The following is an 18,695-nucleotide window of genomic DNA, read 5'->3' on the forward strand; positions in this document are numbered from 1 at the left end:
TTAACGAGAAGGGAGGGTTCATCTTAGTTGAATTTTGTAAAGCCTGGAATTTTTGGACGAATTAAATTTTGCGAATTTCACGGTTGGCCGAAATTCATGAAAGTAAAATGCGATCAAAAGGTTTTGTTTACACAATGCAATGAATGCCAGTGGCAATTCAAGAAGGTTTCTAAGAAAAGGCCGTTAGCTCCAGTTCATGAAAGTTTAATGCCTCAAATGTTGCTAGTTTGACAGAAGATGCTTATATGGCCCATTGTGTTCTCTGCTGATATTATGATCTAGAAAGGGGCAAAGTCGTAGTGCTCCATTTGATGCGTCTACCTTATTGTCAAGAGTTTGTTGCAGCTCCATGATTAAAATTCAACACTGATATCATGGTTTGCCACTGAGATCAGAGTGAATGCAGAGTTGTGACTAAGAAGAAAGAATTGAACCTTCTTGGGAACTTGCAAAATGATCATGTGTACATCACATGCTTCATGTGTTACCAAGTGATTGTGCGCTGTCACAGATATCAACATATTTTAGTTTATCTTTTAGTGATCGTGAATTCTGTAATCTCATTTGTGAATCAACCACTGAATATATCCTGTATTCCGTGATATGACGTCATGATACTGTATTACACAGCCAGCTGCGTATGTACCAAAGACGCTTATAGGAAAGTGCGCGCTAATCCTGTACAAAACAAATGGACAGTGCGCGGTCCTCAAGCATATTACGCACATAACCTGAGACCACTAGACGCTTGATAAACAACAGCAACTTATATCTATCTGGCTACTGCAGTATCTTATGGCGTGTACGTGTACGTATTTGTATGCGCGCATACAGTAATCAGCTCGCGAGACGTAGGCCTAAGTCAACATGGTCATGGCTGACAGCCGGCGATTTCAACATCATTCACGAGGGGAAATCAGCGAGAAGAAGGTTAGCACTTACACTTCAAAAGATAAAATCGTTACCCCCTGCTTGTTCTTAGGAAATACAGGAAATATCTACAGTCTGGTGCCATATTCCATTCGGCCTCCGGCCTCATGGAATATGGCACCAGACTGTAGATATTTGCCCGTATTTCGTGAACAAGCAGGGGGTAACTAATAATATTGCCCAAGTCAGTGCCAAGAAGTTGGAACACGAGCCAATTCCATGATATCTAAAAAAAATTTTCAAAGTGACATGAAATATACAGTCATTATAAGTGTGTATATTCTCCATGTTGAAGGAGATGTAGCTGCTTGACCTAAGAGCATGTGCGCTTGTTTCTACTGATGTATAACCAAATTCTTCGCATCTGTATGAATGATTGGCCATGGAATAATATGGTCATGTACTCTTCTTCCATTTTGGAATGTACATCTGAAAGCAGAAACTCGTACAGCACTGGACTGAAAACCGGTTCTCATGATAGAACTTGGCTATGGTGAATGATAAGGACATTATGTTGGTATTGCTACATTACTCTTTTTGCTGTAATTATTTTGACAGGGAGCGAGAACAGCGCCTGTCAGCTCTCACCGCTGCACAGAGTGCCAAGGAGGAAGAAATACAGAAGAAGATACAGCAGAAGGTATGCACAATTTGGTATACTCGACACTCAGGGCAGTATACATAAAGTGGTATACTTACTACTCTGGGCAACATACACAAAGTGGTATGCTCACCACTCTGGGCAACGTACACAAATTCAATTGGTATACTCACCACTCTGGGCAACATACACAAATTGGTATACTCGCCACTCAAGGCAGTATACACAAAGTGGTATAATCACCACTCTGGGCAACATACACAAATTGGTATACTCACTACTCCATGCAATATATATAAGTTGGTATACTCACCACTCAGAATGTGCAGTACACACAAACTGGCATACTCACTCTCTTAAAGGTGACATACATTAATTTTGTATACTCGCTATTTAGGGCAACATATGCAAATTGGTACACTTACCATGGGGGGGGGGGGATATGTACAAATTGGTATGCCTACTGCTTTGCGCATTACACACAAATCGTATTCTTGCCACTCGGTGATGTGCAGGTTAACACGGAGAGACAAGGCAAAAGCAAAAACGTAACCTTCAATCTTCTTTTGACTTGATATCAAACGACGAGGGGATTAAATTTGACCCAGCCCAAATGCAAAGCATTGACTTAGATACTGACTTTTCACCCCTTCTCCTCTGAACAGCATGACGAGAGCATGAAGCGTCACAGCCAGCAGATCGAGCAGATCCAGAAGAAGGCCATCGAACTGAGCTCCTTCCGACACTACGGCACGAGCGACGCGGCGCCGCGCCAGATGCCATATGAGAAGAAGAAGATGTGCAGCCTGTGTAAAGTGTTGGTGAGTGGACCCTGTCCAACTTTCTTGAGTCTACAAGTCACATCCTCATTACATGCATGACCAAGCAACAAGAATGATGATGATTATGCGTGCTTATCATTCAGATTTATTTTGGCATCTACATTGTAAATTTGTAGTTCTATGAATACATTTGAGTAGTTTGTTTTGAACTATGCTAACTTCATCCAGTTGGACTTGATCACTCACTCTCCGACAAGCCTCTATACTTGTAATTTTAAGCAGTCATTTGCAATGTCATGCTGCATTTTCATTTGGGGAAAAATCTGTACATCATCCTATTTCATGGTAATGATAACTTAGGCCACTTTACTAGTGAGTCTGTATAAGGTACAAGATTACAGAGCTGCCAATTCTCCCTGACTCTGCAGGTCTCTTCATGTCTAGATAAGAGAATACTGTACAAGTGGAAATTTTTGCGGTGTTGAAATTTTCGCGCATTTTGCGCAACCAGAAACTAGCGCGAAAATAAAAGCAGGCGAATATTTTTGCTTGCCAAATGTTCCTGTGTGGGTTGTCTTGATTCCGCGGAATTAAGAACACGTGAAACTCTTTTCACCCAGCAAAGCGCGAAAAATCAGTTGCGCGTAAATATCCACTTTTACAGTATAAGATTTTCTCTGATTGGGAATGGATTTTGCCCCAAGAAAGTATCTCCCTGATTGCTCTTTGAAATCTCCCTGATTTGGACTGATGAAGAATGTTGGCAGCCCTGTGAACATACTCTTCTACTCGCTTCCCATGACAACCACAGATCCCGTCGGAGGTCTACCTCCTCAGCCATCTGAGAGGCAAGAAGCACCGAGAGAGGGTGACTGAGAACCACAAGGGGTCCAACCTCTCAGAGGAAGACATGGTAAAGGCCTGGCACCCTGAACTTTGCTAGAACAAAACGGACAATAAATGCTTCCAATCAGTTGCCATTTCTCATTTGTAGTAGCATTTCATAAAGGCCATCGCATCTATTCTTTTAGTCCCATCAATGCATATTTGTATCCATGGAAAAAAAGAAAAAGATATGGGCATGCAGTAACTGTTAAAAAGTTGAAAGGAAGGGAATATTTCTGTATGTCCTTGGAGGTTTTCGTTTTGATGAAACCATGCTCATCGTTTTTCTCAGTTTAGTCATCATTCTATTGTACTGACATTTTATATATAAGAGACAAACTTTTATCCAGAATCAACCTGAGCTGATTTGAGCATTCAGCACCTGTTCATTTCATTCTTTCCCTTAATGAAGAAGATTATTTTGAAGTACAACGACAGATTGAATTTCTACTGATGATATTTGTCTAGTTAAAACTTTTTCTGACTCATATTGTCACTCTGCCAAGACTCTCGTAATGCAGTGGGTACATTTCGAGACTCCTGTATCAGTAAGAGTTCAAAGGTCACTACATTCAACAATCAAAGTTTTTTTCTCAGACTTGAAGTTTTAGCTGTTGTTGTATTGTGAAAGTCAAGATATTTCTAGTTCATTGTGAAAGTAAGTTGTGAAACTGAATTCCAGCTTTCAAAGCAACCACAGTAAATCACCATTGTTGCAGTCATTGTAAGAACGCATAGAGTGTAGTCATCTGAAATTGTATTGAACAATTGTAAATTCGGAAAGTTATTATTACAGGGCCTTGTTTTATGAAAAGTTATAATTGATTATATAGTTGATTTCTATGGTAAGTCTATGACAGCCTGTGTGGTAAGGAAATTTAAAATCGATTATATCTTTTGATAAAATGGGGCCTAGGTATCATACTGAGTGTTTTATGCAACAAGCCTCAGTAAATGTGTGGATAGGGATTTTAAAAAAGAAAAGAAAAACACACCGTGACCTTTGAACCCTGCTTGTGGATGTGTACCCCCTCGTAGGAGACGATCTCCCTAAAGCTGGTGGTGGATGCCCCGGGAGACCAGCCACACCCAGAGCTAGTGGCGGAGCGGGAGCGCACCAAGGCCAGCCGGAAGAGGGCCAGGAAGCTGCGGCAGCGGATGGCCAGCAAGGGCAAGGAGTACGAGAACAACTTGCCCTCCAAGACCCAGGGCCAGGACTCGCATCACAAGGCCAAGTGAGTCTCAGAGAGCACCCTAGTCTACATTCTCATCAGATCTGTCAGATCATCATACTCAGGTGCATTTAGAACCCAGGACCTCCTTAATGCTAGACAGACATCATAGCCATCACTGGCTATTGGGCAGAAGCTTGGTAGTCTAAGGAATATATCGTCTGTATTGCAATCAGGAGGTTATGGGTTCAAATCCCACCAGAGTATGATTGTCAATGATTTTTTTATCATGGCTACTACTGAAACACTGAGTGTATGATGTTTATCTTACGGCAATGAAGAGCAGTTTGTCAATCAGTCGCAATTACAACAACTTGACACAACAATTCATTAATTTGAATAATTATGCAGCACCTGCTGCATGCTATAAGGATCAGAACCAGCACTGGTTGTCGGGTGGAGGCTCGGTGGTCTAGTGGATATGACACCTATCTGGTGATCAGTAAAGCGTTGGTTAAATGTCCAACCGGAGTGTATATCGTCGCTGGGGTGACAAAACCTCGTATCTCAAAAATGTCAAATGTTCAGGAGAGCAAAAAAACATGGCGGCCAAAGCACTATAGTGAATGGGAAAGCCTTTCCTTTGACATGTCATAGTGACTTCATTTTTGAAGTAAGACAGTTGGGATTTGGCCAAGACATCACTTGACCCATTATTTGACCATTAAGCTAAAAAAAAAAATTGACATTTTTGAGATACGAGGTCTTGTCACCCCAGCGACGATATGCAAATGATTTTTATGCCTCCGCAACGAAGTGGCCGGAGGCATTATGTTTTCGGGTCGTCCGTCCGTCCGTCCGTCCGTCCGTCCGTCGTAGCGTCCGTACGTCCGTACGTCTGTCCGTACGTCCGTCCGTCCCGTTTTGTTTTTGTCGATATCTCAAGAACCGTGTGGTGGTTTTACATCAAACTTGGTATGAGGGTATATCCTTGGGGGATAATACTTTGTGTGGATTTTAGGGTCACAGGGTCAAAGGTCAAAGGTCACAAGTTATTTTGTGAAATTTTTTTTTGAAATTTCATGTTTTTCTCCATATCTCGCAAATGGTTCAAGGTATCTTCATGGAACTCAGTATATATGCTTGTACCGATGGGCAGTGATTATCTAGGGAAGTTGGGGGTCATGGGTCAAAGGTCAAGGTCAACTCCTCAAAATATCACTACTTTCCTTAAAATGCAATATGCCTGAAGGTTTGTTTTTTTTTACTTGATGTATGGCATGTATTACCCAATATATATTTTTGGGGAAGTTTCTTGCCAAAAGGTCAAAGGTCAAAAGGTAAAAGGTCAAATGAAAGTGCTAGATTGCACTTTTTCCTCCATATCTCGAAAGTAACTCAAGGTATCATCGTGAAACTTACATATTTATGCATGTTCAACCTAACAGTGATTCTCTTTGGAACTGTGATATCAAAGGTCAAAGGCCAGGTTTAGATAATGCTATTTTCCCATTTGATACTGAAATTATACTTTTTCTCAATACCTTGAAAATTACTCAATGCATAAACTTATAAAAGGGTCAAAAGTCAAGTAAAAATCATCAGTTCCCCAAATACCTGCACTCTGACATTTTAATCATTCATCCAATTGAACCTAGTTCTAGGAAAGTGAACATTCAGCACATTTGTGTCAAACCTGTCATTTTAATATTTTGCCAATTGTGTGAAACTGTCATCACACATTGTCAAGACATTGTACTATAGACCTATTAGGAGAACCATGCATTATGGCGGAGGCATATCAGTAGCCGTAGCGATATATCTAGTTTTATCATGGCTGCTGATCTGGCTACTACTAAAACACTAAACATTCAGTGATTACAAGCATATCTATGTCAGTGAAGAGCAATTTTGTCAGTTTGTTGCAATAACAAAATTTATGCTCCATCTCAGACTTCAGAAACTGCTGAAAGACATGAACAAGTATCTTCAAGCGTCCGACTCCTCTGGACCGTGGGAGCAGAGCAAAGTATCGGCGCTGGACCGTGCACTCGGGGAGGTCAACCGGATACTAGACAAAAAGGTACTCATTTTGCCAGTATCAACTTTCTCTCAAGGACTGTGATTATGTAGGAACTGCATTTTCTTAAATGCTTTATTTCTATTTTGGGTGAATGTTTTCAGTTTTCCAAATGAAAGTCAATCGCATAGTGGCTCTGACAAGCTGTTATCTCAGTTTCTCAATGGTATCATCAGAATAGATATCTTTATTGGTGCTGATGTATTAAAAACAAAAGGAAATTGTTTGGAGCTACCTATAAAGTTTTAGTCTTTCCGTAATGTTTTGGCCGGTGTCACTGTACCACAATTTTGGCAGAAATGGGTCACAAATGATCATATGAAAATCAGCTGCAATCTTCTTGCCATTACTGAAGCTGCAACCCATAGTCTCTACCCCAAAACTTTGACATGGGACCAGAAAGTCTCATTTGTATATTTAGATATTTAGAAATAATGCACAGGAGAGATTGTGTTAGTGGAGGTGCAGTGCATTCGAGAGTATTTACAATGGTGTAAGTGCATGATATGTTGCATAATACTGTGAATGACCAAGAGTGAGCTGCATCTCCACTAATGTCACAAACTTAATTCTGTGCATTATTTGTTTTATTAAATGGGTCTATGAACTATTTTTTCAGATCAGGTGGTAAAACTTTATATTGCAGCACAATGGGGCAGACCTTTGATCGACCATGATGACGGCTGCATGAAACAAGGCAATTGTTTGAGTTTTAGCCATACACAGAGACACAGATTGATTGCTAATCTACTACAGGATAACAAGCAGTGCATGTCACAAGAAAATGAAGAGCAGACATACGACCCACTTCAGCCGTACTGATGGGCTACGTTCTTGAACCCATTTTATGAAATGATGTTATCGATAAAAAGTCATCCCATAGTGACTGCCACTAGATGATGTATTCTGGTCTGTGTATACTTTCACTGTAGGAGCCATCAGACCAAATCATGTTCAGGGCTCACGGTGGTCTGTCCGTCCTGACGAGGATACTGATGCTGATAGACAGTGCTTCTTCCGACAGACCCGCAGTGGTTCCCAAGAAGTGAGTTCCCAGTCTAGTACTTTTATTTTTAATATTTATCCCTGCTTCTTTAGTCCCATACATTCATCTTCTTGTCCAGGTTGTTTTGGACCTTGTTTCCTTTCACTCTTCTTTCAGTCAATGTGCTTTGTCCTTTTATTTTTGTGAGGGGGATTCGTCTGGGTCTTTCTCCTATTTGCCAACATGTTGTCTTCTCTCTAATCTCTCTCCCTGTCGCTCTACCTCTCTGTCTTTCGGTCTGTCTGTGTGTTTGTCTCTTTCTCTCTCTTGTGCTTGTAACTTTCATGGCAGTAGTTGTCGTACGCATATACATCTGCAAATTGTATTATGACATTGATACGGACACATCACTAACATTTAATCTCTTCAACGCAGGACACTGTGCTCGGCCGCCGAGGTGTTCCGGCTTGCCTGCCGTAATAACTATGACAACTGCCAGTATGCCATGTACAGCGGCAAGATGGCGCCCCTCATAGACCTCCTTATGCACCAGCTATCCGTAAGTCTCAGTTTACCATCCACCATAGTACAAAGTGTACCATCATATTAATCACGTCTAGATTTGCTTAAAAGCTTGATCATAGATTTGCTGTTGTCTTCTTTAACCCTTGCTCTGCTTTATTGGCCAATTGGCAGCCATGATAGAGTAACTTCTTTGCTGATTGGTATTTAGATGTCTGTAAGCTAATTGTCAGTGAATTAAGATTATGTAATCTCCCTAATCCCTATTGTGTCACCATGACCTGCCTGTTGGACTGAGGTACATTGATACACCTGAGTGGGCTTGCTAATAGTTCGGATGGATTCCTGTATGCCGAGATGAAAAACTTGGCATTTTTAGTTAATTGGCCAGGCACATGAAGGGTTAATGAATCAGAATATAGAGCATTAGGAGAAAGATTTTAAGCACAAACAGGCCTATTCACCAGGTAATGACATAGCCATATCTCTGTAGGACCTGTGAGTTGTACACTGTATATTTGGCATAAATCTCAAATTTTATAGCAAATATGAGGCCAATATAAAATGAGTTCAATATTTTACAAATCGGAACTTGTAATGCAATGTGGAAAATGTTTGAATTCATGATTCAGAACCGCAGTGATAGATTGAGAAATAAGAATGATCCCTCTGCAGAAGTATAATGTCTGTGGCTAATATATGTTTTCTGCCCCCTCCCCCCCCCCCCAGATTCTAATACCAGAGACAGAGGATGGTCTTCATGGTCATCCCTGGGGACTGGACTCCCTCAAGCCACCCTATGACGTGGTGGCCGGCAGTCTCATGCTACTCTTGACCAGTCTCCTCAACGTCCTGGTCAAGCACCGGCCGCAGTCCCCGTCCACGCCAGACGGCAAGCTGCCATCCTCAGCCAAGAAGAAGCAGAAGGAGACGTTTGACCAGTGGGGCATGGACATTGTGAGGTGAGTGTCCAGTCTGTGACCTATAGGGCAGTGACCCCCAATGGCAGAGCATCAGGATGGGGGTTGGGGTGGTTTCGTTGCCGCAACGAAGCAAACATGTTTCGTTGTTGTTTTTGTGATACTCTTATACGTGTTCTCATATATTGTGTATTTAATTCAGTTTTTTTAACATCTTAGTGATACAGTATCTAATTACTTACAGTAAGGTCAAATATGGTTTTATTCATCCCTCATAAGAACACAGCTGCCAAATTTCCATGATTCTTCAGGGGGCTTCCTTTAAAACTTCAATATCTCCTTATATCTAGATGTGAAATTCTCTCCGATTCAGGAATTATTTTTGCCCATTGAGATGCATGTAACACACAAGATCTCCCTCATTGCTCTTTGGAATCTCGATCATTTTGATGTGCCAATGTTAGCAGCCCTGTGAGAGTTACAACAGTCCGTGTGTGAGTTTGATATGTCCTTAATCGTGCACAAATACTACTTACATCTTCAATCAGATATCAAGTTATCAAGTTACACCCTTGCCATTACTAATCCTTTGTTTATTGATTTGTTGTTGTTGTTGTTGTTGCAGCTACCTGGTTAGCTGTGGAGTGTTGGACAAGCTGACTGTATACTTCAGCAACGTGCGGGACCCCATAGACGAGGAGCCCCATATAGCTGAGTTCCTGCAGCATGCCCTTGGGCTGCTGGGTGCCATGACGAGATTCATCTCCACTGCCTCAAACAGGTGAGTTTGTGACAATTCACAGCAAAGGAGACCTCCCAAGATCAGTCACTGTTAACTTAGAAATATCTATGCCATTGATTTCTCATGCTAGATTTGTTAGGAGATTTTCTCATGGTTTTGACAGTGCTGATGGGTGGCATTTTTCTAATATACAAAATGTACTAGAAGTTATAGACAGGTAATACTAGGAATTCACAGGAAGTAAAACATTGGCATGGTTGTATTTTAGTGCTGGTATCATAGAGTATGAACTATGAAAATGCCACACTATAAGAAATTGTAATGATACTGCAAGGAGATGCCAAGGAGTTAATATTCATATTTTTTTTGATGATGGGAAACGGATCCAGGATTCGAGAAGGTGCTGTTACATTGTACATGGACCAATGCTTACGCATATGTCATGTTTCGAATATCTAAATAAAACCGATTCATGCACTGAGTTTGTGAAAAATGTGTGTGGCATCATGTCATTCTCACTTCATCTCTTGATTTGGCCATTATTCTGGGCTGGTTCTGTCTATAAACGTATGCATCCTCAAAGACAAAGTTCACTTGCTAGCTAGCTGTGGAAACTTGTAAATACGTGTAAACGTGTAAATATGTGATATACTTTCATTGACAGTTGACTAGATCTACATCGTTGATCTTTGTAATGAAGATGCCGGCGATTGTCGTGCCATCGATCAGCACCTTTTTGAATCTGTGGTCCGTGTACCTTTAACCCGTCGAGGACAAGTCCTGAGTATACTTGGGCAATTGTCTATGGGAAATGCGCGTTGTAGCAAAATCAGTCCGTCCTCAACGGGTTAATCTTGACAAACTTTTGTTCCTAGAGGAATGTTTTGCCCAATCCATGGTGCTTCCCCACCCCAGGTATCAAGAAAGACATCATGATTGAGTTGTTTGTCTGTTTGTTCGATTGTTTGACTCCAGAACCGCTGCAGGCATCTTTACACCCAAGAAGGACGACACCACCCAGCTGGTGGCCACCTTCCAGGTGACCGGTCTGGGGGGCATCGTCTCCCTCCTCTACGGCATCCTGCTCCACGGTGGAGCCCCTGCCAGGGACAGCACCATGACCCCACCAGAGATCCCTGAGCACACCCTCAGCGTGGTCAACGCTGGGATCAAGATGCTCAGCAGCATTGCCACATTGGACCTGAATGTCTTGCAGGTGAGAAGCAATGCTGGCAGAGAAGGAGAAATACTGCACTCTGAGATTACCCTTCTGTGGAACACGAGTCTAAAATCTTTTTGTCGAATTCAGATACCGTATTCGCCAGCGATAATGCCACACAATTTTTCACAAAAATGAAATAGTAAAGTTGGTGATGAGGCCTATATGCCAGCACAAGTAAATTATTGTCTTTCCAAAGTGTGAAAAAAAAACACAGCACCTTGCATGATGATGTGCATAACCACTGCGGTGATTGCAATCCTTCACATATCACACAATAGGCCTATCTCTGCAATAATCTGCTATTGAATAGTACAGTGTGTGTGAATGAAGACACCAGGCTATTGAATAGTGTGTGTGAGTGTACACACTCTTGGTCATTCCTCACATTAGAGTCCTACACACAGAAATATCATTCAAAATCCTGACACAAAGTTTGCATCAAGTGGAAAAACAAACATATAAAACAGACATAATTAGAAAGGCCTTGGAAAGATGGAGAATTAACAAAATTTCTCAGATATGTAATGTAGAGAAATAATGAAGTTTTAATCAGAACAAAACCCCTTCTGTTTTTCATCACCAAAGTTGGGATACGGCTTTTCCGGCGCTGCGGCGTTATCACCAGCAAATACAATATGAGAATGTTGAGGAATATATGAAGTAGTAAGCATAGATAGCTCAATATCAAAGAGAGGGCATATCAATGCAAATCTCTGACACTTTCTATTGTCTGGTCATCATCAAATAATGACTCTCCGTCTCTTTTACAGACCGCCCTTGGTGCCGAGGGGACGTCGCTGGAGTTCAGACACATCGCCACCTATCTGATGTGGTACTGCAGTCACTTCACAGCCTGCGAAGACTTGCTCCACGAAGTCATTCTCATCGTAGGCTACTTCACTGTACTCAGCAATGACAACCAGGTAACGGCAGAAAATATAGTGCTGTATTTGGTGCCCAGGTCTACCAACTAAAAATTCACCATTTTTGTGCAGTTATTATTATTGTTTTCATTATTTTTTTCTTAGCGCTGTGCCTGGGTTATCCAAAAATATTTGAAAGTGTTTATTTTCTTTTTGCTTTATGCATATAGATTCTGTTGTGTTATTATCTTAACACAACAGTAAATTAATACTTATACATCAAGTAAATCCTGTAGATACATTATTCATATTTCTTTCATTCCCCCTTCCCCCAGGTTCTCGTACAGACAGGCAACACTCCAACCCTCCTCCAGCAGCTGTGCAGCCTTCCCTTCCAGTACTTCAGTGACCCCCGGCTGGTCAACGTCCTCTACCCTACCCTCATCTCCTGTTGCTATGACAACGTGGAGAACAAGAAGATCCTACAACAGGAGATGAGCTGCTCCCTGCTTGTTGTGTTCTTAGAGGTAAGCTCATGTTTATTTCATGTCTGTTTCTTCGAATTAGCTCCCCTGTAATTTCAAATCCTGCATGTTTGAGTAGCAATATCCTCTTACCTTCACATCTGCACATCTTCTTCACTTCTCTCTCTTATCTCCATGATTATCCAACTTTCTCCTTCTGTCTGTTCTCTTGCGTTTCTGGTTCATCTTTCTCCTCCCACCAACTTCCAAACCCTTTACCTGATTCTTAGTCTATTCTTCCTCACAACTGTCCCTGTCTCCTATTCTCCCGTCTCCATTAAAGCAACCTAAACTTCCAGCTCACCACTATCCTTTGACTATCACCATTTACCTTCCTTACACTCTCTGTATATCGCTTCCTTCCTTTACTCTCCTCTTTCTAGGGTCTTCTTTCTTCCCAAACGACACTCCTTTCAAGGACTACATACACATGGTGTTACTGCAAATCTCTTTCCTTCATTTACAACATCATGCAAACTTTTAACAACACATAATTTCCTCAAACTCTTGACATGTGGTAGGAATACAGTATATGCAATAGGGATACAATACTTGATTATAGGCTGTTATTTTTTGCGTACAGATATTTTCGTGAACTAGGAGGTCAGACATTTTTGCGAGATGTCGTTTTCGCGAATCTACACTGACTCTATCATTACAGTGCATTGCTACCATAGCATATGGCGACATTTTCACGTGTTGTTAAATTCGCAATTTAATAGTGATTTGTGAAATTTGCGAAAATTAAATGCTTGTGAAAATAACAGCTTAATATACAGTAGAATCATGTGACACTGTCCGACAGTACCATCAGTGCAGAATGCATTTAATTCAAACTAATTCTAGATACAAGCAGAGTGTATTCTGTCATCGTATATCTGTTGTTGGCAACTACCAGTTTACTCACTTTTCTGTTAAATTTGTTTACCCTTCCTTTCCTCCTTATTTCAGTAGCTTGTGGGGGTTGGGGTCGAGATTGGTTAAGTTACTGTTTATTTATCAGAAAATTTTTAAATGTATTAAGAAGTGTTTCAAGATATCACAGAAGAAAGCTTGTAAAATGCAGCTCTGTTTGTTTGAGTGATTTCTAAATAGAAATTTCTGTTTCAACATCTCTTTTCTAACAGGAGCGTCTAGGGGATCAAGAAAGGAGAAAACTGGTACCAACAGCAGCCAAAGCAAGAGGTAAGACCTCCTCCAACAGAACTTTCAGCCAAATGTTTCCACAATCATTTGAGTCCTGCCTTGTGTTATTAGTTAGTTTTGATGTCGGGAGGGTTGGCAAAGAGGACGGGAGGCAGAGTGTAAAATTATTCTGTGCACGCGCGAAACCGAGGATTTCTCCATCCTGCTGATTTTCGGGATGTTTCTCGGTGGAAATGATATTCGGTCTGGTAACCCGTTCCATACTGAATTCTGAAATCCCCATAGACTTAATACACAGGCCACTGGGTTCCCATATGGAACGAGTAAACAGAATGGGTGGCTAGCCGCTGTATATGTGAGTAAAACAAGCACCTGTGTGACAGCTTACGCAAGTGCAGCGCATGCAAGCGTGCCCATCCACAGAAATCTAAACAGCGAGCAAATCAGGACAGAGGAAGATGGTCACTGTTGGTTAACTCACTGTCCTATATGCCCTACTGTCCCGAATCAAAGTCTCCCTATCACCTCCAAGATCCACCAGAATTTACCTCATGCTTAATATCACAAACCCAGCGTCCAGTGGGTGTAGGGCAATCACCCCCTGGGCAATTACCCCGGACCCTTCCCCTGACCCTAACCCTTATCCTAATCCTGAACCTAATCTTACCCCTAACCCAAACTCTATACCCTAAACCTAGCCCTAACCCAAACTCTATACCCTAAACCTAACCCTAACCCTAATCTTTATTCTAACCATATCAACCAGTATTTAGCTGGGGGGTAAGTGCTCTCACGGGGAAATTGCCCTGATACAACTCCAGTATGTGGCCAGTCAACTGAGGGCTCACATAGCAGTTTACTAGGATGGTTGCAGAGTTTATGTAATTCATCAAGTGTCGATAATTGGAATGTGAGCTAAGAGAGTAGTGATTTTACTGGGGGAGGGAAAGAAAAGGGAGACTAAAATTTGTCATCAAATACCTCTTGCCCTCAGTAACCATGTTTGATGCTCATCAAGAAGTTGCTGTCAGTCGATGTTTCATAGCAGGTTGAATTTTTAACCCTTTTTGTGCCGGGGGCTTCTAACAATGTGTGCAATGCTATGGGGTTTTCTGTGCCAATCGGCACTCAAAGCCCACAAAGGGTTAAATTGTTTTGTAATTCATTTGAAGTTAGCTTATTTTTCAGCAATTTGAAGTTATCTTATTTTACAGCAATTTGAAGTTATCTTATTTTACAGCAATTTGAAATAGTTGTAGTGACAGTGTTGAAGAAGGGAAAACAGTAAGTTTAAGTTGAATATGTAATATATTTCACATGACTCATGAGTGAGTCACTGTGACACTAGGGAGAGTGTTTAATCACATTGGCTAGGTCTATGCCAGTAGGACAAGAATACACTAGCAATTACTATTAACCAAATGTACGGACTGTTGATATATGCGGCATCTCAACCTGCACTTGTACTTTTGTATGTCTTGTCTTGTGATATACAGCCGAGCATGGTGCTAGTGTGACAGAGCCAAGCAATTCAGACATAGGTAGAGTGTGGAGTTTTGCTTGAAGTGCACTCACACTAACTACAGTTCTCGAGTTGACACTTTGACAATTCTTTTCTCTTTGTTTGCTCACTTTTTTCTTGCCATTAACCCCACTGTGTTCCACCTTTGAGGGAGTCACAACTTTGCATCAATTTCAGCCCTGCTTGCAACTAAGTTTCATTTTATAAAGTAATAAATCATAAACTTTTGAAATTTAAAAGAAGTGATAAGGCTACAAGGTCATTGTATTTCTTTCCTGAAGTCACTATGGCAGCGCATATAGCTGTTTGCATTTTGTGTCTCTGTTTTAAATTATTACGTCCAAAATACTGAAAGGTATAAGCCGAGGAAACATACGGAAGAGAAATAGAGGAAAGTAAAGAGATTGAAAGAGAGACAGCGTTGGGGGATAATGGAGGCTCAAATACATGTGCTTTTACAACATAGTTCCAAAGTTAGTGTGAAGACCTCTAAGTGACATACTGAATTAAATTTGTATGACTAAAGAAATAATAAATCTGAGAAAATAGCAGAAAAGGATGGAAATCTAACTGTGTCAGGAAATGACCTTGCAGAAGTTAGCTGTATCAAGGCAAAAATTAAGTTAGCAGTTTATCAGCACATGTGTCATAAATGTACATTTTATTGTGCGTAATGTGTATATTTTGTCTTTTTTTTCACATGGGAGAATGCAAGTTATGTGCAGATGTAGTTTATTTGTAGTGTACTTTTCCTGTAGAGAAGTAAAATTCAAATACTGAGATATTCAAGGAATTATTAGTTGTATATTGCAGTGTAATTTCTGATTGTAATTTTCTTTGTGCTTATTGATTTTAATCAAATGGGCCTAACTAACTGGATTTATTCATTTTCCACTCTACTCGGATTGCAATTTTGTTATGTACTTTTATATTTGCCGTGCTGTCCTTGATTCTATTTCACTAACAAGAGCTTGATTTTGTAATTCTTCTATGCATACCACATGCTTGATGCTGAAAGCTTAGGTGTGCGTTTCTCCAGCTATGTTATCTTTCTCTGTTCAGGCCTTTTGTTATTGATTCCCAGATGAAGCCATTGACTGTTCACTATCATTTGAGTTGATGACATTATACTGTATACGCCAAATATTTCGTGAGGTTTTTCGCGAGTCAGGTGCTATTCGCGAAATTAAAGACACGCGAAAATATTGACTCTGATCCCGATGTGAATGTGACATACGCATGTACGCATTTCTCCGTTCAGTGCAAGACTCCACGATCGCGAATTTAACCCCTCGCGAAATCGTCAGGAATTCCCAATTGGCGAAAATTGAGACTCACGAAATATATGGCGTATACAGTACTCTAAGGGATAAAATTGTTTTTCCTTTTTGATAAGAGCTGAAAGATGTCCAAGCTCAACAGGTCTTGAGGCCTCACCAATATAGATTACCTGTCGTGATATTTTGATATCTTGATGTTTTGAGCTTGATATTTTGCAAATGTACCAGTAAGCGCCTGCTTACTCCTGCAGCAAGGTTTTTTACTCTCTATATATTCCTTGTTTTCCTGGATTGTAAACCTAACTTGCATTGCTTAAATCTTAAAATGGACAAATATCAGATTGGATCTGTAAGATCTTCTGTCGACATTTGTGTTTGTTGCTGTATTGGGTAAAAGCTGCAGGTTCCAGCCACCCTTTGATATTTCACTCTGCTGGAAATAGGATGGAAATGCCATTCTCAATCCTCAATCAAGCCTGTACTTAAAAAAAAAAAAATAGTTCCATTGATCACACTGGATAAAGTTACAATTATACAATAATAACCAAGAGATGGGAAAGAATATAACTGAAACTGACGCACTACATAATCCTGTCTTCAATACATATATACGGTGTGTATAAAAAAAATGCAACAAGATTTGATTTCAAATTTGTGAAGATTGTGTTAACTTTACACCAAAGTGAGTAGCAACATCTTAAAATCACATATCTCCTCTTTCCGATGATATCTTATTTATTCATACACGGTTATGGATGGCTGAGTAATCATTCTTTTTGGACAATGGGTCAAATTGGACTTGGGACCAAGTTTAGACACTGCAAGAATCAATGCACCTTATCAGAAATTAACTTAACAAATGGAATAATGAAATTAATAATCGCCACTTACCATTGTCTTCTTTCGGATATCTCTTTTTAACATTACATCCCATGCCCCTCAACATGGCCACCATTCCTTTCCACACAGAGATTAGCTCTTTTCTCCATCTCACGCACAGCCCTGCGAATCATTGGGGCTTGGTGGCGTAGAGCTTCAAACTCATCAGTGATTCTTTGTCTCAGAGTTGCAATGTCAGGTGGAGGGGTAATGAACACTTTGCTCTTGAGATAACCCCAAAGAAAAAAGTCACAACAAGTCAGATCCGGAGATCGTGGTGGCCACTCCACATCATGATACAAGGCAATCACCCGATTTCCAAATACCTCAGCCAATCTGTTTCTTACTGCAACTAGTCGATGGGCTGGTGCGCCATCCTGTGCCCACCATAGGCGTCTGAACACACCCCTTTGTTGCGCAGGAAAATTTTCCATTAATTCAGGAATCACATGTTCCTTTAAAATTTGTAAGTATCCATTTCCGTTCATGTTGTTTTCAGAGAAGAAGGGCCCTAGGAGCAAACCGTTTCCACAAAGTCCAGCCCAGACATTCAGCTTTTCTCTACGAAAATCAACGTCATAGTTCAATGCAGAAACTGAAACTTGGTCCCAAGTCCAATTTGACCCATTGTCCAAAAAGAATGATTACTCAGCCATCCATGACCGTGTAAGAATAAATAAGATATCATTGGATAGAGGAGATATGTGGCTTTAAGATGTTGCTACTCACTTTGGTGTAAAGTTAACACAGTCTTCACAAATTCGAAATTAAATCTTGTTGCGTTTTTTTTTTTGATACGCACTGTATATAGGTCATATATATTCTGTGTTGTGTTAATATCTGGAAAAAACGGCAATGAAGTGGTAAAGCTGGGTTCTCGTTATTCTTATCCCAAAGTGTGCTTGAGAAGTGATGTTTCACATTGTGTGTCTATCCGTCTGTCTATAGCTGCCCCCTGTCTGTCTGTCCGTATGTCCTACATTTTGTTATGGCAATAAGACCAAAACCCCAGAGTGGACTTTCTCCCATACTTGTGCAAAATATGGCACATAGAGTTTACATGTGCTGATTATTTTAAGTGCATTATCCTTGAGGTCGAAGGTCATGGGTCACAGAGCTATATGACACATTTCATTTTATGGACATGACTTGAGCTAGGAAGGTGGGGGGGGGCAGGCAGAGGGTTGGTAAACAGTAGTAAATTTGGTGGGAAAGTTAGGATTGAATTAGCAGTCATTTACATTAAATGATATGGGTTATCGAACTAAGTTCAAGGTCAAGGGTCAATAAATTTGCTGAGTGTGTCATTTTCCCACCATATCTTTGACTAGAAAGGTCTGGTGAAAAGCAAATTTTAAAGGAAGAATAGAAGTATTGCAAGTGATTGATTCATGAATTTGAAGAATAGAGGTAACCACAGTTATTTTCCCTGAAAATGAAAATGAAAGGTCAAAAGGTCAAAGGTGAGAGGCTAAGTTTACAAGAAGTTGAAGTCTGCCTTCCTGACATTTGAAGAAAATGTAGTCACTGTTTAGAGAGAGAGAGAGAGGAGTTGAAGAAAGCAGAATTGTAGGATGTGTGCTCTCACACTACGTCTTTATGTAGTGGATTCAAATATTCCACCTACTTTTTATGCCGTA

General features: G+C 40.6%; 1 protein-coding gene across 1 annotated transcript in view; it reads left to right on the plus strand.

Annotated features, from left to right (window-relative positions):
- Nucleotides 1–13,212, plus strand: part of LOC139717080 (S phase cyclin A-associated protein in the endoplasmic reticulum-like) — a 51,573-nt gene extending 38,361 nt beyond the window's left edge. The window contains 13 exon segments of the mRNA XM_071628588.1: nucleotides 1,489–1,570; nucleotides 2,197–2,352; nucleotides 3,125–3,226; nucleotides 4,237–4,433; nucleotides 6,324–6,453; nucleotides 7,383–7,495; nucleotides 7,871–7,994; nucleotides 8,687–8,919; nucleotides 9,503–9,666; nucleotides 10,606–10,835; nucleotides 11,612–11,764; nucleotides 12,040–12,231; nucleotides 13,183–13,212. Coding sequence (XP_071484689.1) covers nucleotides 1,489–1,570; nucleotides 2,197–2,352; nucleotides 3,125–3,226; nucleotides 4,237–4,433; nucleotides 6,324–6,453; nucleotides 7,383–7,495; nucleotides 7,871–7,994; nucleotides 8,687–8,919; nucleotides 9,503–9,666; nucleotides 10,606–10,835; nucleotides 11,612–11,764; nucleotides 12,040–12,231; nucleotides 13,183–13,212 — 1,906 coding nt within the window.
- Nucleotides 13,213–18,695: the final 5,483 nt, after the last annotated feature.

The sequence above is a fragment of the Diadema antillarum genome, unplaced genomic scaffold (assembly GCF_040938485.1).
Source record: "Diadema antillarum isolate AM-2024a unplaced genomic scaffold, OU_Dant_1.0 scf00000071, whole genome shotgun sequence".
NCBI lineage: Eukaryota > Metazoa > Echinodermata > Echinoidea > Diadematoida > Diadematidae > Diadema > Diadema antillarum.